This window comes from Natator depressus, chromosome 5 (genome assembly GCF_965152275.1).
Source record: "Natator depressus isolate rNatDep1 chromosome 5, rNatDep2.hap1, whole genome shotgun sequence".
NCBI lineage: Eukaryota > Metazoa > Chordata > Testudines > Cheloniidae > Natator > Natator depressus.
In genome coordinates this window covers 23579970-23604649 of record NC_134238.1, presented here as the reverse complement: position 1 = coordinate 23604649, position 24680 = coordinate 23579970, and the positions used below count along the sequence as shown (strand labels likewise).

Here is a 24680-nt window from a genome sequence, read left to right as displayed (position 1 = left end):
ACATAAGTGGTTAAATTTGTCCCTGTGGTGTATTAAAAACTGTATTAAAATTACAAGCTATCACTTTAAGTATAAGGTGTTTCCTGGTCCTGCTTGCCGATTAGGGGGCCATGTAGTGGAGTATGAGATCTGGGTCTTCAACAGTCGGTCTGCAAAAAGTCAGCCAGGAATCAGGTAGGGTGAGTTGTGCCTCTGTCTTAGGCATCAGCCTGCTTCCTCTCTTTCTCTTTTTTGGTTCTTGTGTGTTAGGGTTCTGGATTCTAAGAAATGAAGGTGTACATTGGTGCCATCCAGCAAGAGTATTCTCTGTTTTTATCTAACTTCCTTGTGGGTATGTTGTGAACATAACAGTCCATATTAAATTCTGTTTAAGTCAATGAAGTTACACCAGGGATGATCTCATCTAGTATGTATAGCCTTTTATTTTTCTCTTCATTATAAGGGGGCATCCATAGCATTCTGACCAAGTCTGTATTATTATGTGTCTTACAGTAGCTCATAGGGGCATATAAGTTATGAATCAGGGCTCTGTTTTGCTAGGTGCTGTATAAACAGAACCAAGCATATTCCCTGCCCCAAAAAGCAATGTTTCCCCATCACTGGTGTCAGGTGGCCCTAAAGCTGACATAGCTGGTCACGTGGATCTGCCCCCTGGATGGGGATCATACATGGTTTTGAGCCGGCATGATGGCTCCTAACCACTCCTCTTCCCACATGTAATTAGTTGCCGTTGACTTCAGTGGCACTATTCCTGTGATAAAGGGTTGCAAGATTAGGCCTTTTAATTTCCCTGATCTGTGATTTTGTTTCACTACTCCAAGTCTAGTGAGAATCTTGTTCAATGGGAGTTGAGGATGCTTAGCACCTTGTAGCATTGGGCCTTAGGTAAGCTCGTCTTCCATTAAATCCACTAATATTTTCCTACAAAGCACCATCATGTCTTCATAAAGGCAGCTTTTATCTGAGAATAGTCCCTTAGCTGCTCAAAGGCAGAAGTCTGTACTTTTGTGTATGTTCACCCCTGCCCCTGGAATCTATTTCTCATGAAGAGCAACATGTCTCCTGGAAAGACAATGGGTCTGATTTTCAGAAGTGCTGAGCACTGATAACTCCATTTGAAGTCAGTGTGACCTGCAGTAGCTCAGTGCCTCTGAAAATCAGGCTCAGCAATTAAAAAAAAAACATACCACTTGTGAAGGCAAAACTCGATTTTTCTTGAGGGAGGAGAAAAGACAGCCACGTTCCTTCAACCGAAGGAAAATGTGTCATCATGTTAAGGAAAAATGCATCTCCCCACCCACCCAAAATGACATAATTTTGCAAATAAATACCCTATTGTTTTGGATAGCCAGGACTTCATGGGGTGGGTGGGGGAAGTGTATGCATGTGTGAGAGATATTATGCACAACGACAGCACAAACTTGTCCTGAAGTTTTATAGATTAGCCATTGAGAAAAATTCCTCTACCACAAGTGCCCACGTAGTGGCAGAATTTAAGTGAACAGGATGTCTCTTGTGCTTGCCCTATGTTGCATTCAGCACACTGTATTATTTTCTCACCAAGACAATGATGTATACTGTAGGAAAATCATTGAATCAGAGATGTTGTTCTTCTCTCTATATAATTGGAGTTCATGGTTGATAAGCAGCACTTGTCATTCTTGCCCAGCAGGCCAGTACGCCCACATGATCTAATCTTCTGTTGTGTGGCTGGTGACTCAAGAAGAATTAAATTTACTCTGGGCCTAATTCTACAAGGTGTCCTGTGCTTTGAGCTCCCATTCAATTCAATAGGAACTGAAGGCATTCAGCACCTCACAGGAGGAACTCAGTATTTCAGCAGATCAGCTTGTAGCCTAGCAGAAAGGGTTTGGAATAATGATTAATGGTAGGGCTATTATGTTAATCTTAGCAAGGGAAGTTATTTAGTTCATGGTGTTTGTGCTATCCTTTCGTTTGTTTCAGTTCATCTGTATTCACTCCCTCAAAACTTTGAGGTGAGGCTTAAGTTTGAACGGACTGAGTTTTTTGTGACTTTGATGCAAAAGCATAAATCATCTCAGGCTCAGTTGAGAGGTTTCTCATCATTTTGGTGCCCCTTGGCATACACAAATCCAGATGAGTTTGGCATCTTTACAGGACGTGTAATAAAGTTTCTCACAGCTCCTAAAACAATAGAAATGGATCAGAACCAAAATCCTCGATCCAAGCATTCCAAACTTTGTGGGTGTTTGAAATCCATGGCCAGAGCTAGATCCAGACTTTTCAAGCAGTCTATATCTTTAAAGTGACTCAAACCCAGATGCTCGTAGCCTTTTATTTTATTTAAAGTGAATTTTGTAGTGTTGGTTTGGCTCTACAGTGGCTACAGTTTCAAGCTTAACAGAGTGAAAGTCACATCTGCTACTTGTTTCAGATTTAGTCTCTAGGCGCACATAAAAATCCAAAGGTAGTGACCACATGCACATTTCCCAAATACAAGGTTTAGTCTGTTTTACAAGTTTTGTTAAAGTTATGATTACCCAAGCATATAGAAATTTTATACAGACCTATGCACAAGTTACAAATATAGTTATACTCACATCCTCCTAGATAGTGTTAGGATCTGATGGGTCTCTCATGGATTGATTATCAATAGAGCAATGGTTCCTGCTGGAGTTTCCCATAGGGAGCTCAATTTTCCTAATCTGGGCACCCTCTTTTTATAATGTGATTCTGACTATATCTCATTAACATTTATGCACATAGCGCCACCCTGAGGTTAGGGCATGTGTTAGAAAAATGTAACTACTGGGTATCTTGTAAGCAAAAAATTACTCTTACCGTTAATTTTTTGCAATATCACCCAGGGGTACATCTTTTCCCATAATCTTGTGGCATAAGGTCATTCTTCAGTTACTTACTTATGTCAAGCATTTCTTAACTCTGTGGTCTAGTACGGCTAAGCTAACGTCTTATAGGCCTCAACCTGTAGGTCTTGTATTTCACTTAGATACCTAATACATAATTATCCTTTCTAACTATTAATCAATCTTATACTTCTATAATCCTACAATTTAACCCTATTTAACATATAATGATTGTACATGACATAACATGTTAGTTAATTATAAAATCAGACCATAAATGAACAATAAACTAAAATCATTGGATACATGCTGGATTTGAAAAGACCTGATCTTTGGGGTGTTTGTGATTTGGATCCGTATTTTGTAGTTTAAGATAGCTTTGCACAATTGTTATGAGATTGTGTCAGCAAAGCCCAAAATCTATTAATCCACCCTTACCATGAGGGGAATAATGAAGGGGAAAATAAAATGAGTGACATTTTATTTGCCTGAGACAAGCAGAAGTTTACCTAAAACCTGTCTGTCTTGTTGTTTATTATTTGTATTGTGTTAGTGCCTTGAGTGCCATCACGCTAGGAGCTGTACACTCTATAATGAAGACAGTCCATGCCCCAAAGAGCTTACAGTTTTATGTCCTGTCATCTTTTTCTTTGTTCTCAAAATTTTGTTACTACATTTTATTCCGTCTCTTGCAATTTTATTTTTTCTCTCATTTCCCCTATTCATATTTTATCCTCAATCCTTTTTTAAAGATATCCTTTGGCAAACAGTACAAAATAAGATGTGTTGTATATTGTACAGTTTGCGTTACACTCTTTGGTTTATATCTTAACACTCTGCAGTTGGCCTCAGCTGGGGAATGCATTCTCCAGTTTAGTAAGTTATTTGCTCACTTATTTTTTTTTTACCACTTGCCTCCTCCTTCATTCCTCCCCAGTGCAACAATGCAGCAAGCGGCAATTCCAGCATGGCTTTGTCAGCATGCCACGTAATGCAGAAGGAATAGAGCTGTTTGTTTGCAGCACCAGGGGAATCAAGTAAAGTATCTTGCAATCTACAATTACTAAGCAGAAGCCATCATTTTTCTTGTTTGCGCTGAGCAGAAACTGTCACTGGCACAGTGATGACAAGCTATGATGGATGTTTTTTTACTGGAATCACCATTTACCCCATCATTAGCCTTCAGGACGTAGCAAGAGCTAGGAAGATCTCTTGTGCAAAAAAGTTGGGAGCATGGTAAACTAATAACAGACTGAGGTAATTAGTGCTAGGGCTGGATGGAAGACCATCTTGATGTGGCAAGTTATGGTAGGCAATGGCACACCCCCTTCAAAGTGGTGATCTTCAGTAGTGGGCAAGTCTCATTCCCTATGCACCACCAGGGACTTGAGAGGTTGAGAGGAAGGAGGAAAGAAATCTTGCCCCCAGACTGGACAGTTGCAGTACACTGGCTCAAAAACTACCACTGAAGCCTAAAGCAGATCCTGCAATTCTGTCTACTCCTCTCTACCTGTGTGTGTTGTTGGGGTGAGGTTGTCAGGGGTCAACTGATGGATCTGTGTAGTCCAGTCTAGATCAGCCCTGCCTCTCAAATCCTTCTTGCATGTTAGAGCTGATCAAGCTTTTGCAGAGTGAAGAAGCTCAGGGTCTGATGATCTCCCTTTGCTGCGCTCTTCCAAGTGGGGAGGAAGGGGGACAGGTCTTCCTTTAGAGAGAGGGTGGATGAGGGACTCTCAGATGGGGAACCCCTTCTGTCATGAGGGCAGCTGCTGCCTCTGGGAGCCCTAGAAACTCCTCAACCAGGCACCAACTTCTCCTTTTGCTCAGACCCATTGTGGGTCATTGTCTTTTAAGCCAGTAAGGAGAGGGAACTCTGCAGCAGCTGTGCTTCCCTGATCCAGGGGGAGGAGTGGAATGTGCTCTCTGCCTATAGAGAGGGAGTGGTGATTCCCTGCACTCTCTTTCATTTTAAACTCTGTTGCTACACTCAGAAAGTGCAGTTATACAGAAAGCAGGAAATAAGGGTGTTGCAGGATGGCCCGTTCAGGGGGCTGGGGCTCACTCTCACCTGTGCTCTCTAACATGCCTCTCCGGGTGAAGGGAAGTTGTGTAAGGGGCCATGTGACAAGGGCGAGCATGTGATTAGGAATCACAGTGGCCTTCTGGAAGATGTAAGAGCAGCCTGTGGTTGGACCTGGAGATAAGCAGAGGGCTTATTAATGAGCAGAGGGCTAGCAAGGGGCCAGGCTGATCCCATAGGAAGGGGTGCCAGGAAAGAAAGACAGGTCTAGGAGGTCTAGGAGGACTGGAAGTTGGAGTCAACAAAAAGACTAAAGAATGTTGGGGATGGGGACAGACCCTTAGATGAAGGGCTCTGCCTGGCAAGGGTCCAGGGCAGAGGACTGACTTTGGTGTTTTCCTTTGGACTTTGATGTAACTCTGGAAGGAGTGAATTCTTGTGACTTTACTGGAGTGCTAAGTCACCCCAGTGACCGAACTGCAATGGGAGCTGGTGGTTGACCATCTGAGGAGAAGCAGAGAAATTCCCCTTAGGCTAGGTGAGCCAATGGATGGGCCTAAAGCCAAGCTGTATAAGTCTCTGCTACAGAAGGTAAACTCTGTCAAGAAAATCCCACTGATAATGTATCTCAGACTTTCCTATAGCCCTGGTAGATAGAGTATTCTTGTATAAAATAGGTGTGAGTGACTAATTTACAATAAATCATTCATTTTACGAATGTTGCCCTTTTTTTCTCGTTCTCCAAACAGTTCTCAAAATTCACAAACCTGTCTCCAATGAGTAGCCTGTTACATATGTAGTAAACCCAAACAGGGTGTATTGTGACTTCTTCAATCAAATATACAATAAGAAATTGATTCTTGCTTTTACTGAGTAGTCATAAATATTTGAGGTCTTGAATATTCACAAAGACATGAATACTGACCAGAGGTTGGTTTTAGAATATGAGTGAACAATAATTTAAAGTATTCCTAGTACACTCTCATCTCTAGGATTAAAAACCCACACTCCATTCAGTGTGTGTTCTGTTTTATTTTTATTTCACATGTGCCTTCTTACAGTAAACTCTTTGGGGAAAGGACTTACTATCTTACTGACATTTACTCTGATCTGTTCAGTATGGTATTCATTTTTAGAGTTGCTTTTAGAGTCAAAACTTGATCTACTTTGCAAACTGCAACAGTTTGTCTCCCAATTCAAAGCTCTAGAATTCCTCAGGTTATTAATGGTCTTTCAAGGAATTTCTCACACAGGCAAGTGTGATGGGGCGTTGGCCCCAGACTGACCTCTAAGGGGTTAATAGAGCCTTAGGAAGGCTCCGCAGGAGGCAGCCAATTAGAGAGGGGCTGGGAGGAGCAGCCAAGCAGGGCCTGGTAGGCCCATATAAGAAGAGCTGCAGGGTAGAGCAGGTTCAGTTATTCCCTGGAGCTCCAGGAGGGAGAACTGGGTGCCTGGCAGGCAGATGAAAGCTAGCACCCTGGACAAAGCAGTGCTGCTAGCAGGGACCAGGGGGAGCTAGAGAGAGCTCCTGGTTGGCTGCTGGGATTTGCAGGCTAAGGCCCTGAGGCAAAGGCAAAGAGGGTGCTGGGGCCACAGGGAAGTGGCTGGACAACTGGCTGCAGATGCCATTGGGGAAGTGGCAGGACAGTTGGACTGCAGAACTCACCTCCGGCTGTGTCACAGAGAGGACACTGTGATTCTTGGAGTGATGTGGGTCCAGGAGCAGAAGTGTCAGCAGGTGAGACACCATCGGGAGAGGGTATACTGACCTGCAGAGCTAATCTCCAAGACAGGCAGCAGGAGGTGCCAGTTTGGTGAGTCGTGCCACATTACAGCAAGTAAGAATATTAAAGGGAATGGCACATGAAATTGCAAGGCCAATAGCAAGGCTTTTAAATGAATCTGTAAACTTGAGGGCATAGAGTGTCTTCAACAGATGCGCTACAGAGACACAGCTGCATTGGTGTAGGAGGACTAGCCCTCCTACAAGAAGATTTGGACAACCTTGAAAACGGAAGTAATAGAAATGGGATGAAATATAATAGTGTAATTTGCAAGGTTATGCATTTAGGGTCTAACAAGAAGAATTTTTGCTACAAACTGGGGACTTATCAGTTGGACACAACAGAGGAAAAAAGAGTGTATTGGTCTATCATAGGTTGACTGTGAGCCACCAATGTGATGTGGCTGTGAAAAAAGCAAATGCAATCCTAGGATTCGTTAGGTGAGATATTTCCAGTAAAGATAGACAAGTGTTATTACCATTGTACAAGACACTGGTGTGACCTCATCTGGAATACTGTGTGCAGTTCTGGTCCCCCATGTTTAAGAAAGATGAATTCAAACTGAACAGGTGCAGAGAAGGGCTAGTACGGCGATCAGCAGAATGGAGAACCTGCCTTATGAGAGGAAACTTAAGGAGCTTGGCTTGTTTAGCCTAACCAAATGAAGACTGAGGGGAGATATGATTAGTCTGTATAAATACATCAGAGGGATAAACATGGAGGATGAAGAGGAATTATTTAAGTTAAGAACTAGTGTGGACACAAGAACAAATGGATATAAACTGGCCATCAACAAGTTTAGGCTGGAAATTAGACAAAGGTTTCTAACCGTCACAGGAGTAAAGTTCTGGAGCAGCCTTCAAAGGGGAGCAGTGGAGGTAAAAAAAAACCTAATTTGTTTCAAGACTGTGCTTGATAACTTATAGAGGGGATGGTACGATGAGGTTGCATACAATGGCAGATGGCCCATCTGTGAATGCTATAAGCAAATATCTCCAATGGCTGGGGAGGGTTCTGAGTTACTACAGAGAATTCTTTCTCAGGTGTTTGGCTGGTGGGCTTCACCCGCGTGTTCAGAGTTGAACTGATTGCCATATTTGGGATTGGGAAGGAATTTTCCCTCAAGTCAGATTGGCAGAGAGTCTGGGTTTTTTTTTTGCTTTCCTCTGTGGGTCACTTGCTGGTTTGAATTAGAGTAAATGGTGGATTCTCTGTAATTTGAAGTCTTTAAATCAAAGTTTGAGGACATCAGTAACTCGGACAGATGTTATGGGCCTACTTCAGGAGTGGGTGGTAAGGCTCTGTGGCCTGCAATATGCAGGAGGTCAGAGTAGATGATCATGATAGTTCCTTCCGGCCTCAAAGTCTATGAGTCTAAGTACAGAACCATTTTTATTACATTTATTCCATTTGCATAAGCGACAGTTTTGGAATTAATGAGAAACAAATCATTTGGACAAGTAGTCCCCTCAGTTTACAGGCTTCTTGGAGCCGTCCTAATCAAAAGAGAGAAACTGGGTATTTTGAGAGGATTTTCCTAGAATGGAGCAGCTGCTGTACTCTTCTACTTTTCCAACCTGAGTGTTTTGGAGGGGAACTAAACAATTTTTGTTTTCAGAACTATTATTGCTAAGTTATTTTGGAATTTCAAATGTATGTGAAGTTTGCAAGAATTTTGCACTCAGTACTTTAATAAAAGCAAATATCCCTCATCTGTAAAAGGGGTCTGCATTTTTTGTGGAGCTAATTGGTATCAACAGTTCCAGATCTTCTGACCCACAAACTATGTGAACTGGTGGGAGGGGAGGAAGAAGAGAAAATCCTCTGAGGATGGCAGAATAGTAGCAATTATTGTAAGGGAGAAACACCAAACAATGCAAAGAAGGCTCTGTTCTACATGCTGGGGAGTGTTAATGAATCTAAAAACTAGGCTCATGGTAGCTGTGCAGTGGTAAAGAGATTATTAGATGAAACAAGGGCTGATTGTGGTCATACCCATGAATGGCTGATAGTTCTGGCTCAAGTGAAGAAGGATTAACAGCTTTTGGACAGTGTGGAGAGGAAATGAGGAAAGTGGAGGGGAGGAGCTATGGATATGTGACACCATGAACAGCACACAACTGCGGCTGTGTGTGGTCAAAGATGTGTGGTGGCTGAAGAAGCAGCTGTTCTGTATGGCATGAACCCCTTAAATCCTGTGGCTTTCCAAGCGGAAGTCCATGCAGAAATTAATGTGGCTCCAAGCAGATACATGGCCAAATGACAATTATCTACCTTTTTTTGTGGATGGCTTCATCCACCGATAATTGTATACCATGAGGACAAGCAATAAGGCAATATGTTTTGTGAGACTGATACAGATCTTCAAGCAATGGCTTGTAGGGCAATCATAACCACATGGATAAGTGACTATTATGTGGAACAGCTCCCACAATGGAACAGTAATATCCAGTGCATTTAAAGGATGATGGCATTGTTGCTAGACAGATATGTGAAAGTTAATAAAAGAGGAAGCCATGGCTTAGAGAGTGAACAAAGGTCTTTTTTTTTTTAAATGAACTTCTTCAGCGTGAGGATTTAAAAAAAACATTTGCTTTCAACGCTTTGGGAAGCCCATCAGAAAGTTTCTTGGTGGGTTAGGACAGATGATATCCAAATGATGTTGGCCATGAATATTAATGTGTGTAACAGCTGTGCATTGCTTGGGCATCAGTGAGAATGGGACTTACCCTGTCTTTGTTTTCCCCTTCCATTTTCTCATAGTTTATTTTAATGCAGATAAACTGGATTATAATTGTTTTGATCAGTCTTAACTGGAGTTAATGTAAACCACTTAACTTTCATCCAGGCACTCTCTGCCTATCTCTGCCAGGCTCTGGAAGAGAAGAGAAGCTGTTCTGTCCAGGCTTGATGAAAAGAAGAAACAGAGTTGAGTGTAGTTATTGGCATGTTGATACGACAGCTGGACGGGACCTAGTTGTTGTTCTCCCCACTCCTTTTTCCCAGTAGGGAAAAGTTTACTTCAGGTTCCCATTTTGGGCCAGTCAAAAATCTTCTGTGAAAGTTCTTTCGCTGGAAAATTGGGTCTTTGACTAAGTGAAATTTTTCATGAAACGTCTCTGCTCTCCATGGAAAATCCTTGGGGTTGTGTTCTGGTTTTTCATTTTGTCCTTTTTATTGTCAAAAACTAAACACGTGAAAAACGTCAGCCAAAAACATTGATTCAGATATGCCACAGCAGTGTCTCTTGGCAGTTGTCGTTTTGGTAGCTCATGCTTCCATTCTCCTCTATGTGCTGGGCTCCCCAGCTCGACTTCAGTTTTCAATTTTTTTTGCTGAAAAGTCAAATAATTTCCAAAATTCCTTGGGTGGGGTAGGAGAGGAGTAGAAGGCAGTAACCTTTTCCCAGCCAGCTCTCTTCCAGGTACATGCGGTAGTTTTTCACAAAGACGCTTGAGTTAAATAATGCCAGTTGTACTACAGTATCACTTTTTCTTGGGAAAAGATGGAGACAGGTGTTTGGCAATGAACACAAATAGGGCACCTCCAGTGTGAATGCGTTTCAGTTCAGATAGCAGAGTTCATCATCCTGTCATCCAAACTGTGTGGTACAGGCAGCAGACCACATGTTTTCTTGCAATGAAGTTTCACTTGTCAATTTGACCTCTGCTGGGCTTCTAGATTAAGTTTCTTCACCTTCATTTATTACATTGCTTTTATGTTCATGATTCAGAAGACAACAAAGGGTAGGAAATAACAAACTTTCAAGAACACTATATATAACTCATATAATAGCAAAGGAAATTTTCTCAGTGCTGACTACAAAAAGGTAACAAACTAAAGCTCTTAAGTTGAAGAATAATTAAAGCTTTCTTCTATTCAGTGCAGATTGTTACCTTTCGTGACTTATATACTATACAGATCCCACAGTATATTACATTAATTAACGAATGTGTTATGGGAGCTGTGTGAGCCATCAGCATATACCTTTAAGCGGAAGACCTGTTTGGACTATCACTTCTACACAAACAGCATTGATCCACACAGAAAACAACATTTCATTTAAAGGAAATTAACAGGAAATTGAGGACAGTATATTTTTTCCTATTTATTAACTTGGCTTCAAAATTACTTAAGCAGCCTTTCTTTTTTTAACATGGGGAACAGGCAATCAAACTCCTTTTATGTCAGTTGTTCCCCTGAGAGGGCTTGTGTTTGAAATATAATGTATCTAGTTTTTAGTATTGAAATAGCATTTTTATATCATGGATATACCTGAGGGTAGAAAAAGTGATATAATCTTATTTATTCTTGCTAATGTACAGTGTGCTGATATTTATTATTAGCACAGAGAAATATATAATAAACTAGTCACATACCAATAGGAGTCTGTGTTTGTGTTCATTGTTCTTTATTCAGCCCTCATATAGCTCTTATAGGCAGGTGTACATGATGCTGTGTACGTATGGAAACCATAGTTCCTACATGAATACAATTAGCCCCAGATAATCATTGCATTGTCTTTATCTGAAATATTTTGGGTCTCCTGGGTCTAGTTTTAAAAGATTTATGAATTTGGGTTATTATAGAAAGACTTTATGAAAGAAGTGAGATTTAGGGACCATTGTGAATAAAATACTACTTAGTGTTTCAGAGTATCTCATTGTTTTTTCTTTGATTTTTGAGACAGATGGATTCATTCTTCTCAATAAACAGCTTGTCATTTACCAAATGGTGCCATTGACAAGTGAGCTAGTGATGGGTAAAGCTTGTTCTTGATGGACAAATCATGTGGACGCTCCCAAACCTCTTGAGACTGCAGGAAATCTCATATGAGCAGCCTTTTGCTCATGATTACCCATACTTGTCATAGCAGTGACAGCTGCAAATGGCACGAGAACACCTTTTCTCATGGAGTGTGGCACCTCCAGTTCTTGTCACAGTTCAAAAGTGGAAATGAGATAAGTTTATCAGATCATTGTTAGAAAGTGCAAAATGGTTCAGTACAAGAAATGGATGAAAGTTTTGAAGGGGCTTTTATTTCTTCCAAAATTGGCCTGTCAATCTCTACTTTACACAAACAGGACAAAAAAAAAAGGGGGAACATTTTAAATCTCTGGTATGTCTGCAAACACTGTATTGCCATCTGTAAATGGTGAAGTGTAGGATACTACACACTTGGGTGTCTGTCTTGGTTACTCATTCAGCCATAACCATAGAATCTATGGCTATGTCTACACTAGGAGCCAGGCATGTGATCTCCAGCTTGCACGCATTTACTCGCAGTAGCTTGATGAGAACTACCGCAAGTACAGATAGTAGTGGAGCAGGGGTGGTGGCAGCAGGGACATGGCTTAGCTGTGCTGAGTATGTACCCGCAGGGCTCAGGTGGGTTTGTACTCGGCGTGGCTAAGCTGTGCTGCTGCTGCCTCTGTTGCTACGCTGGTACTTATACTTGCATTAGCTCTTATTGATGTATTATGAGTACGTGTATGTGAGCTGGGAATCCCACGGTCATGTGAGTGGAGCCTAATATGTAGAGCTGGAAACCAGGATAGGCCTCTTGTGTATTTTTGTTTGGTACGGCAGCGTTAAGACTCCGTGCAAAACAAAAGTTTGTAGGGAGTTGACAATGTCCCATTCTTGCAAGATCTACAAATCTTGGGCCACCATCCGTAATCTTTGGTATTGGATAACAGGGGATGCTTTCAACTCTGTTGCTACTAGGGCCAACGTCACTGAAGTATGCCCATTAAATTGCCCACCTAACAGCAATATAGTTTTAGTGATGGCTCCCAGCCTGAGAAAAGATGCCTTCATGTGCAACACCAATGGGCTGCTGCCTCTTCCCACCATGTCTCCTTTCTCCACTGAACTGATGGTAAAAAGAGACCAACAGCTGTTGTGGAGGCAACAATAGATAACATGTAGAAGGCAGTATGACATGTTCCCACTTAATCCCTCCTCTCACAGGGCTTGTCTACATGGGGACACTCACCTAAAGGTATGAATTTAAAGTGGATTAGTTAAACTGCATTAAACCTGTGTGTGTGTGTGTACACATTCAAAACTAAAGTGGCGTTAATTCAGTGTAGTTTAATTCACTTCCAACCAAGCTAGAGAGCAGGGAGGTTACTGTGGCACTGAGAGGGTTGAGGTTCAGAAGGAAAAGTGCTTGATAGTAAATTAGTTGCTCTTTATTCAAGCACAGAGTTTGTTGTAAGGGAAAATTATTCTGATTAGCATCAATGAACATGGACTCTGTGAAACAACTGTGTGTGTGGTGGAGAAGAGAGAGATCCTCCCCAAAAGAAGTTTGGCTCATCGTTCTCTAGATAGTTACTAAAAAATTCATAGAATCATAGAAGATTAGGGTTGGAAGAGACCTCAGGAGGTCATCTAGTCCAACCCCTAGCTCAAAGCAGGACCAACCCCAACTAAGTCATCCCAGCCAGGGCTTTGTCAAGCCGGGCCTTAAAAACCTCTAAGAATGGAGATTCCACCACCTCCCTAGGTAACCCATTCCAATGCTTCACCACCCTCCTAGTGAAATAGTTTTTCTTAATAGACAACTTAGACCTCCTCCACTGCAACTTAAGACTGCTGCTTCTTGTTCTGTCATCTGCCACTACTGAGAAGAGCCTAGCTCCTTCCTCTTTGGACCCCCCTTCAGGTAGTTGAAGGCTGCTATCAAATCTCCCCTCACTCTTCTCTTTTGCAGACAAAATAAGCCCAATTCCCTCAGCCTCTCCTCAGAAGTCATGTGCCCCAGCCCCCTAATCATTTTCGTTGCCCTCCTCTGGACTCTCTCCAATTTGTCCTCATCCTTTCTGTAGTGGGGGGCCCAAAACTGGATGCAGTACTCCAGATGTGGCCTCACCAGTGCCGAATAGAGGGGAATAATCCCTTCCCTTGATCTGCTGGCAATGCTCCTATTAATGCAGCCCAATATGCCATTAGTCTTCTTGGCAACAAGGGCACACTGCTGACTCATATCCAGCTTTCTCGTCCACTGTAATCACCAGGTCCTTTTCTGCAGAACTGCTGCTTAGCCAGTCGGTCCCTCAGCCTGTAGCAGTGCATGGGATTCTTCTGTCCTAAGTACAGGACTTTGCACTTGTCCTTGTTGAACCTCATCAGATTACTTTTGGCCCAATCCTCCAATGTTTCTAGGTCACTCTGGATCCTATCCCTATCCTCCAGTGTATCTACCTCTCCCCACAGCTTAGTGTCATCCACGAACTTGCTGAAGGTGCAATCCATCCCATCATCTAGATCGTTAATGAAGATGTTGAACAAAAAAGAGAACATCTTTGTGCCAGATGTGCAGAACTGTGTGGAAGATGTTGGTGATCCATTTGTCAGTTTTTTGACTGATTTCTAGGGGTGGGAATCCAGTCAAGAGAATCTGCATTACATCATAAGAATCTTCTTTGCCATTCCCACCTTTTTCCTTTATCTGCTCCTCTTGTTTGCTTTCCCTTCATGTTGTGGCAGTGATGCAAACTGCCATTAAGATAGACCTAAGAGCAACCCATGCGCTGATTTCAGGGTAACAGCATATGTATTATATGGTTATATGTCATATCTGACAATTGCATCATGTGTGTTCTCTTGTGGCTGTTTTAGGAGCAAGGTCTTGAACAGATGTCAGATGGGAGGTGTAAGCTGTCACTGAAGAATTGGCATGATGCTTGGCCCTTTTTTCAATCACGTTTTTGCCTCTGTCTTTCTCAAAGTGTTTACAATCTTAGTGAAAGATGTTCTCAATTCAGATCTGTCTTAGGATGTGTCTTTGAAATTATCAGTATTTTTACCGCATGACTTGAGATTCTGCTTAAAGATGTTTCAATCTACTGAAGAAGACTTTTTTGAGAGTCTTTCATCACCCATTCTGGTAACATGAGCTATTCATTTAAGCTGATCATTGCTAATCATTGTCTCGATGCTGATTGTTTTTGATCTTTCAAGGATGTTAATGTTTGAAACTTTGTCTTGCCAGCCGACCTTCAGAATAGAGTGAAGACAGCACATGTGATACTTTTTCCAGTTTCTTGATGTGTCTGCAGTGAGTTGTCCATGCTTCATACCAGTATAAAAGGGACACAATCACTGAGGCATTGTACAGTAAAATCTTTTTTATCCAGTGTGTTGGGAGAATGGGGGGTGCCGGTAAGTGAAAAATGCCAGTTAACTAAGAGAGAGGGAATTTGGGTGTGGGGCTGGGGGTTGGGGCATGGGAAGGGTTATGGGGTGCTGGATCTGGGGGGCGCTCACCATGGGTGGCTCCCTGCAAGCGGCGACCTGTCCCTGCTGTTCCTAGGTGGAGGAACTGCCATGGGGACTCCGTGCACTGCCCCTACCCCACCCTGAGCGCTGGCTGCACAGCTCCCATTGGCTGGCAACTGCGGCCAATGAGAACTGCAGGGGTAGCACCTGTGGGCGGAGGCAGCAGGCAGAGCTGCCTGCTGCGCCTCCGCCTAGGACAAATCTGGCACCCCGAGCCTCGTCCTGCACCCTAACTCCCTCCCAGAGCCGCGTCCCTAACCCTAACTCCCTCCCAGACCCCATGCCCCACATCCCTCCTGCACTCCAAACCCCTCGTGGCTGTTCCTCCGCCTAGGAGTAGCAGGGACATGTCGCCGCTTCCGGGGAGCCACGTTGAGCCAGTTACGGCTTCTATGAAGCTTAGAAATGCTGGTTTATAGAGCTTTCTGGTTGGTACAGGGCCAGATAACACAGCTTTTATTGTATATCATCAGTTTTGTTAGTGAGACAAGGTGGGGAGGTAATATCTTTTATTGTACCAGCTTCTGGTGGTGAGAGAGACAAGCTTCCGAGTGACACCGAGCTCTTCTTCAGTTGAGTTTTGTTGACAGTTTGATGATATGCAGGTTGAGTATCCTATGCTGGAGTCTTCCAAAAGCCTGGCTTGCCTTTTGTATTCTGTTTGATATTTCTTGATCCAGGGAACCGTCACTTGCGATGGTTCTGCTAAGGTATGTAAAGTGATTGATGGTCTTTAATTTTATACTATGAACGGTGATGTTTAGCTCCGTGGTAGTGGTTAATGGGGCTGATTGGAAGAGGACTTCAGTTTTTTCCAGGCTGATAGTGATTCCAAACTCTTCAGTTTTTTCGGATAACCTGTGAAGAATAAACTGTAGGTTGCTTTCATTGTGACAAAGTAGAACACAATCATCCACAAAAAGGACTTCACATATGAGTTCCTCATGGACTTTTTTGTCTTTGCCATGAGCCTTTGGAGACATAAGACTTTCCCACCAGTTCTGTACATGCCATTATAAAGCTTGTCAGTTGCGTAATTCAGAACAGCTGTGAAGAGAGCAAAGAGGACTGGTCCCAGCATAGTGCCTCGTTTCATCTCATTAGATATGGGCAATGGTTTAGAGAGGCCACCACATGAGAGTACTTGACCAGTCACGTGTAAGTCAGGGTCTGAATGAGCTCTCCTCTGCCATCTGTTCATAAACTGGGGAAAAAGACCTCAGGAGGAGGCTGTATTTGAGACCCGAGGTGAGCCCCCCCCAGATCCGGCATACCTGCTTTGTCAAGAAGGTTCAGACAAGTCCAATAAGTGAGTAGAATGTAGAATTCATAAATACTTGCTGTGGAGCAAATTGATTTTTGTTATAGCAGATGAAAATTGACTCTCTCTACATGAGCTTTCTCCTTGTCGAAAAGCAAATTCATTGCATAGTGAATATAATACATTCTGCTCAATCCCTTGGCATTAGAACAGTAGATCAGTTTCATCCCAGCCATTTTATTTCATTGCAGTCATGCTAATGTCTAACTATCAATATGGTCCAGAGGCTGGTGAGCGTAAGTCTGCAAGACAACAGAAAATGGGAGAAAATGTCCGCTGACACAGATGCCCCATAACTGAACACTTAATAGATCCTAGAGTGCTGAACAAACATTAATCCTCCCAATATGTTTGTAAGGTCACTACCATGTAGCAAGTAAACATTTTTCCCTGTGCCTGGGAATAGCTCTGAGATCTTGGATTGCTTCAGTATTAATGCATTTATAAGTCGTTTTAGTTCAGATGGCTATAGTACTCCTTAGTTTTACTAAAAAAAAGGAGTACTTGTGGCACCTTAGAGACTAACAGATTTATTTGAGCATAAGCTTTCGTGAGCTACAGCTCACTTCATCGGATGCATGTAGTGGCATTGTTTCATGTTCTCTGTGTATATAAAATCTCCCCACTGTATTTTCCACTACATGCATCCGATGAAGTGAGCTGCAGCTCACGAAAGCTTATGCTCAAATAAATTTGTTAGTCTCTAAGGTGCCACAAGTACTCCTTTTCTTTTTGCGGATACCGACTAACATGGCTGCTACTCTGAAACCTTAGTTTTACTGTGAGTCTCATGATTCCCTTTCAGTGACAACTGTTTTCTGAGGTCTGTCAACCCAGAATAACATAAGCAATATTGACAAAGCCAGGCATTAATAAATCAGTAGATTATTTTAAAATACATTTTGAGTTCTTGTTTGGCTGCTGTGTATTGAGCCTTTTCAAACTTTTCTCTACAACTGAGAGTTCATGAAATCTTTTATTAGATTCTCCCTTAGTATAAGGATTCCAGGAAATGGGCCTTTAAGACAAACACCAGCTATTGCAAGATTCATGATAAAATCATGAGTCAGCAACCCTGTGTAAGGGCCAGAACATCTCCACAGCAACATGGGCTATCACAAGCACATCAATCCTGTCCTCCACTTGCCACACTGGTTTCCCACAGAATATCGGGTCAAGTTCAAGGTCTTGAGCCTTATCTTCAAAACAGTCGAAAGCCTGGGCCCAGTACATCTAAAGACCTACTAAAGCTTTGGGATAAAGACTATGATCAGCAGCTCCACTCCTGACGCACAATAGAACTTTCTATCACAAGGGTTAAAGTCATCTGGGTAGGAGACAGAGCTTTCTTGTGGGCAGACCTGACACACTGGAATAAACTCTCTTAGAAACAAAAGACCGTTACAAATCTTACCACCTCCCACTCCAATTACAAGGTGTACCTCTTTGATGTTGCCTTCTCTAAGAGAGGAGGGGTGTAAGTAAAACAACAAAAATCATATTCTAGCACAACACGACACTGCACACACACTTCTCCCCCTGGGGAGAGAATGGGAGAATAAACCATACATGAGAGATGTTAGTCACACTTCAGTGCACTACTCTAAGGTGTTCAGACGCTATATAGTGATTGAGGGTGATATAAGAACTTTTATAGAACAGAATAGTAGTAACAGCAGCAGGACCAGAGGAGGAGTTCATAGTCCCACTGCTGTACAAAAGGAGGACTGGCATGACTCCTTCCCTCCCCTCCTGCAGACACTAGTCAACTTTTTGGTAAGGAAGAGCAGGCCCATGTGCTCTGCCTCCTGAAGACTCAATGAGAGTGTGCCATTTCGTTGCCCCTAAAGATTGCCACTACTTGAAGACTTTGGAGAGGATTGCAGACCAACTGTCCCACCACCTTGAAGACCACAACAACGGGTAAGGGTGAGCCAGGATCTATTGGAGAGAGAGATAGAGGGTGGGTAGTTTGCTGGGCTGACTCAGTTCCCATAAAAGGTTTGCAAACCTCTGTGAGATTCAAGTTTTGTAACAAATCTTTGAACCCAGTAACCTTCTCCAGGTTTCATTTACCAAAGTTTTGTACAGCTCTTGCCATGAGACCTCCTGATTGTTTGTTTTTGTGGTAGCTCATAGAGGTTCTTCTCATGGGTTTAGCTAGGTACTGCATGCACACACGCACACACACAAATAAGACTCTCTGGTTCATAAAGCTTTGAACATAAGTATATGAGACCCAACAGGTGGCTGCAACAAACTGTTATGGGAGGGCAGAAGATTGTTATGATTAGCCTAATAAGTAGTGATCACAGCACACCAGCTGTCTAGCTATTGTCAAGTTTTGTAGGTTTCAAAACAGAGGTGACCTGGGACAATTTATTACAGTGAGAAGCTAGAAGACTCCGAAAACAAATACTCCATCCACAGCAAAAAATATGGTTTTTGGTGGGGATGCCTGCGGGCAGGTTGTGTTAACTATGTTTACTAGCTCCTAAACAAACTTCTATACTATATACAACATTATTTGGCCCGAGCATAAAGCTCAGATAGAGATCCAAACTCTCCAAGAATTTGGGATGTTTGGAACTAGGGTTTTGGAGGCAGTACTGTCATTATAACCCACTCTTTTTAAGAGAAGTCTGGCCTCTCATTACTAAGTAAGTAGCCTTAATACAACCCTGATATAACATCCTAGCCTTGTATAGCCTCTCCTTTGCATTCCTATTTGTTGGACTCATGCTTGCTTGACATCTTTATCTGTGCTGACCACAGATTTAATGCTAGGATTTGTGTACTTTAATATTGTTTGTCAGACTCCTGTTTCAAAAGTAGCCTTGATTTATGGTATCTCATGAAGAGCTGATTTGTATATTTTGTTTTTATGCTAAAAACTGGGACTCCTGACTCTTTTATTATTTATATTCTCATTTAAACCCAGATCAGTAAACCTTTGTGAACTTGAGCCCTAATCCAGAATCTGTAAACCTTCACAGGGTCTTGAGGTTTATATTGACATCCTCAATAAAATCACAAGGCTTTTTTTTTTTTTAAAGAAGAGCAACCTTGGTATTTTTACTTTCATTTGCAATGGAAGTTGGGCTGGAGGGAAAGATGCTGCCATAGAGGCATTAATGATGCAGATAAGAAAAACTCAGAGGAAAGTTCATTTAATTCAATTCCCACCTCCTTCCCCTTGGGGAATGCACAAGGAAAAACAGGCTATGAATACCTGCACCCCAATCCCTCAACTCAAGATGTTTATGGACATTAAGAGGTGTGGATTGGGCACTGGAGGTTTGTAGCAAGTGTCTGGAGAAGGGTGGACCTTGGAGCAGGACTTGTTGGATCCGTACTGGACTTCTTGGACTTGGGCTGGCTGTGGGGCAGGTAATACACATAGCTCATGATTAATTATTCTTGCTGACATGGGGAATTGAGAATATGATGATTTTTCTTTCACGTGTGTCTATCCTTTCTTGTGAATTTGGCTATGCAAGACTGGAGTGCGTCTGCCAGGTGATCTTTTCTGCCTTCCTTGTATGAAGCTAGGAAAGGAGGAGAGTTCAGGGACCAGAATGAGACAAAAAGGGAGGGTGGATGGCTGGGGAGGATCATCAATCTACCACACGCCTGGTGATGTGCAGCTGGTGTTGGATCTAAAGCAAGTCTATAAGCAGAATTGCTATTGGTCCAATGTGTATGCTGAAGTGAGTGACTGTGCTGTCCTGTTTTTAAAACAATCCCATGAAATCAAGATTGGATGTCTTTAATCAAAGATGCTCTAGCTCAGCCAGAAGTTATGAGGTTGATGGAGAAATTGGGAGAAATTCTACAGCGTGTGTTATGCAGGAGGTCAGACTATGTGATCATAATGGTTCCTTCTGGCCTTAAAATCTATGGAAAAAACACCCCTGTTTCACTGTGAGGTCAGAGGAGAGTAACGCTTTCATAAATTGTAAGACTAGAAGGGACCATTAGGACCATCTAGTCTGAGCTTCGGTATAATACTGGCCATGAAATTGCATCCTGTAATTCCTTCAGTGGAGGGAATTATTCTTCCCCATTGTGCAACAGCCTCTATACAAGTTTTGTTGTCTAGGGCACAGGTGCATACCCCTAGGAAAACAAAAGACTATTCTACTGTATCATGAATGCAGCATTTTGACTGATTAACTTTGCTCTTTTGTCAGCGTTGTTGAAGTCTGACAACCTTTGCCATGATAAAGAGGGGCAGAGCTTCTTAGAAAGGAGTTCATGTGAGCAACTCTTGTAAGCTGGGCCCAGCAGGACGATAATGCTAGTGAGTTGTCATGGCAACATCCTCCATTTTTATTACCCTCAAGTTCTGAGTTCCTAGCAAGACTTCAAAGTTTCCCTTTTGGTATCTTATGTTACAAAGAAAAAAAAGGAGTAAAAAACAAACAAACCCTATTGTTTTCATTTAAAGCTGTTGAGTGAAACATGGCTAACTTATCAGAAAAGCCCAAAGCTGCTGATGTGAGGGAACATCCAGACTCATTCAGATTTGAATCAGAGTGCTGGACAGGTGCAGTTGAAATTAACATTTATGTACTTATTTTCAGACTGGATATTTCCGTCTGCCCCATGGGGACTACTTCATTGAGCCTGTGAAAAAGCATCCACTGGAAGAGGGAATAGCATACCCACACATAATCTACAGGGCAAATATCCTTCAAAATGCTTTAAGGCAACGGCGGGAGACCACAACAGACAAGGAACAAGCTTGTGGATTGAATGGTATGAATTTTGTTGGAGCTTTTTGCTTGTTGGTTGCTAAATTTTTTTAACCCAGCCTTTCCTTCACAAATAATTACACCCTTCTTTTCCAACTGGCAGCTTTCTATTAACATAGAAGTCAGGAATTAGTAGTACGGTGCATTAGGAGCTCCATAAGAACAGTTTTGTGGCTTACTGTGAGTGATTTTCAGGGTTTCCTATATGTATTTTAACCCTAGTGTAATTTCAATTTTATATTTCATAAGAGGTGAAGCTTGTGAGTATCCATCTGATCCATTCTATGCAGAGCCCTGCAGCCCTTTGCCAGTCACACCAGGCAGTACTCAAATAGGTCCAGAAGCTTGGGACCAGATCTTCAACTGATGTAAATCAGTGGAGCCCCAGTGACTTCAGTGGATCTATGTACACTTACACTGGCTGAGGATCTGTCCCTCTGGCTTTAATGATACCAACTTTCCATTCACACTATCAGAAAAACTAAACAGAATGTTACCATGCCATGTTTTAGTTATATCAGTTCTGGGTATCATCTCTGTGGTGAGTATCAATATTTCAGGGTTCCACGTGACTATTATTGGAATATCTAAAGCCCTGTACCTGGCTGTATTAAAGTGCCTCTAGTACAGTGGTCCCCAATGTGGTGCCTGTGGGTGCCATGGCGCCGCCAGGGCATTTATGTGTGCCCGCCTACTGACAAGGGAGCGCTTCTGCCGGACAACCCGCCGCCGAGGAGTGCGGCCGCCGGACAACCAACGCTTCTTGATGACGCTGCTTCTTGGTGGCATTTCGACGGCTGGTCGTCCGGCGCCTGCCACACTCTTCTGGGAACATGAATATGCTATAGCAACAGAAAGATTGGGGACCACTGCTCTAGTGCATTGTCCTAGGTAACAATTTTTGAGGTATTGTTTGTGACAATACGAGTTATATGAGGAGCTACTTAGATGATCTAAATGTTCTTACACTACTGTGACTCTTTGGAGTACGATTCTTGTTGTTGGTTAGAAGACCCTGGAATAAAAGGAACATATCAGTAGGTTGCTCTTGCTCTCCCCTAATTACAGTATGTAATATGTTGCTGATTAGGATGCTGTCTGTCCTCCTTTCACCAACTGCATTTGTTCCTTGCCATTTGGAAAATTTTAAATCTAGCCTGGACAAAACATTAGTAAATGTACTATGGGAAAAAAATCCTTAATTGGCAGGAAGTCTGACTAGGGGACTGTAGTGGGGTGGTCACCCCGCTCCAGTTTGGAAGGGGTTAAAGACAGCCCTGGGAAAGGGCTGCCACAGGGAGCCAATCATGAGCAGGCTTGAGGCAGCCAATTGGGGCCGGCTGGGCCAGTATAACAAGGGTGAAGGGAAGGGCTGGGTCAGCTCACTCCAGCCTTGGATTGGGAAGGGCCTAGCTGCCTGGGAGCACAGGGTACCCAAAGCAGAACAGTGCTGGGGAAAGGCAAGTGGAGCTGGGGAGCTCCAGCCTGGCAACTCTCCAGGCTGAGGCTTGTTAAAGGCCTAAGGAGGTACTGGGGCTGCAGAGGTGCAGCCTAGGGATAGGCAAAGGCAGCTGGTCCAACCCCCTTGCCAAGTGGCCATTATGGACTACAATTTGCCCCAGAGAAAGGGGGCTAGATGATGATTGGCAGTCACCACGGAGGCAAGGTGGGCATAGGGGGTATGGGTTCCGCTCAGAGGGGAGACCCAGAGTGTGGAGACTGCTGTGGGGCAGCACTCCAAGATAAGAGGGCACTGGGGTCCAGGAGGGATGTGGAGCATGCTGCAGCCAAGGCACCAGCCAGCAGGAGATGCTCTTGAGGCTGGAATTGAGCTAATTCCTGGACCTCCAGCAGGAGGAGACCGTGCCGATGAGTCGGCGATCTGCTGCAGCAGAGGTGGGCAAACTACAGCCTGCGGGACCGTCCTGCCCGGCCCTGAGCTCCCGGCTGGGGAGGCTGGTCCCCAGCCCCTCCCCTGCAGCTTCAGTGCGCCGCGCCGCCTGCGCTTTGGCCTGCCGCTCCTGCTGGGCAGTGCAAGCGGCGTGGCTGGCTCCAGTGGGGCTGCGAGCTCCCGCTGCTCTGAGCAGCATGGTAAGGGGGTTGGATAAGGGGCAGGGAGTCCAGGAGGCAGTCAGGGGACAGGGAGCAGTTGGATGGGGCGGAGGTTCCGGGGGTGGGGCACACAGGGAGCAGGGGGCGTTGGAATCCCGGGGGGGAGGCCTGTCAGGCAGAGGGGATATGGATAGGGGTTGGGGGAGTCAGGGAACGGGGGGGTTGGATAGGTGTGGGAGTCCTGGGGGGGGCTGTTGGGGGTGTGGATAGGGGTCAGGGGCGCAGTCAGGGGACAGGGAGCGGGGGGGCTGGATAGGGAGTGGGCTCCTGGGGGGTGGTTATGGGTGGGGGGGGCCCCGGGAGGGGGCAGTCAGGGGACAAGGAGCAGGGGGTGTTGGATGGGTTGGGGGCTCTGAGGGGGGCAGTCAGGGGGTGGGAAGTGGGAGGGGGTGGATAAGGGGCGGGGTCCAGGCTGTTTGGGGAGGCACAGCCTTCCCTACCCGGCCCTCCATACAGTTTCGCAATGCCGATGTGGCCCTCGGGCCAAAAAGTTTGCCCACCCCTGTGCTACAGGGACTACAGCTAGGTTAATCATACATTTCTAGAAGTGGAGTTGCCGTGTATTTAGCTTGAGAATATGTTTGAAATTATAGTGGTTAAAAAGGCTAATTCTTTTCCAGGGATGAAAACCGATTGATAATTGGACTCCTGTCTTTCTGAGCCATGACTGCTGCTGAAGTTTTAAGTATATGTACTGCTAATTATGGAGTAAAAGGAGCAGACAGTCTCTCCCTCCTCTCTCAGCCCCCACACATACCTCTACAGCTGTAAACCTTGAGTAATATTTGCGATTTGCTGACATGAGCAATCAGTCAGTGGGAGCTGTACTTGAATATCTAAAATGCTCTATATTGCTAAGTACTCTGAAAAACCAGGTTCCCAGGGATCTCAAATTGGGCACCCAAAATTAGTGGCTACTTTGGACCTTAATCTCTCTGTGCCTCAGCTGCCCATATGTAATATGGGCATAGTATCTCCTTGTCTCACCCTGGTTTTATGAAGGTTAATTAATGTTTGTGAAGCACTTGGATAGTATAGGGATGAGCACCATAGAAAAGCCCTGGAGAAAATTTAATAATTCTTTCTTCAGAGCAGGATTTGAATAGTGTGCAGTAACTAGAGCCTAGGGCTATCCATGGAACAATGAGAAGAAAGCGAAATATTGAATAGCTCTCATTAAGTGAGCACTGTTCATTCTGTGCACTGAATGAGGTGGAGTCCTGTGTGGGGGGGAAAAAAATAGTATGTAATCATGTTATTAAAGACTGTCGCAGAACGAGCACACAGAAGGGGACCAAATTAAGGCTAAACCGACAACCTTAATTCTGGCATTTACTAACTTTTGAGTGCTTGACTTTGCAACCTTAATTTCTTTTAACATAGTTTTTTTGTGTGTAACATTAAGTAAAGCATAGTCTTAATGTGTTAGAATACTGCTGAAAATCTTTTCTCTACCATTCCTCCCTTCCCAGCTAATTTCACATGAAAATAAGATTTAGGACTTGCATGCTGAGTTCACTATTTTATAGCACCAGGAGCCGGAAGCCA

General features: G+C 43.6%; 1 protein-coding gene across 1 annotated transcript in view; it reads left to right on the top strand.

The window, feature by feature from the left end:
• Positions 1 to 24680, top strand: part of ADAMTS12 (ADAM metallopeptidase with thrombospondin type 1 motif 12) — a 307828-nt gene that overhangs the window by 95202 nt on the left and 187946 nt on the right. The window contains exon 3 of the mRNA XM_074952423.1: positions 20850 to 21024. Coding sequence (XP_074808524.1) covers positions 20850 to 21024 — 175 coding nt within the window. The remainder of the gene's footprint in view (positions 1 to 20849; positions 21025 to 24680) is intronic.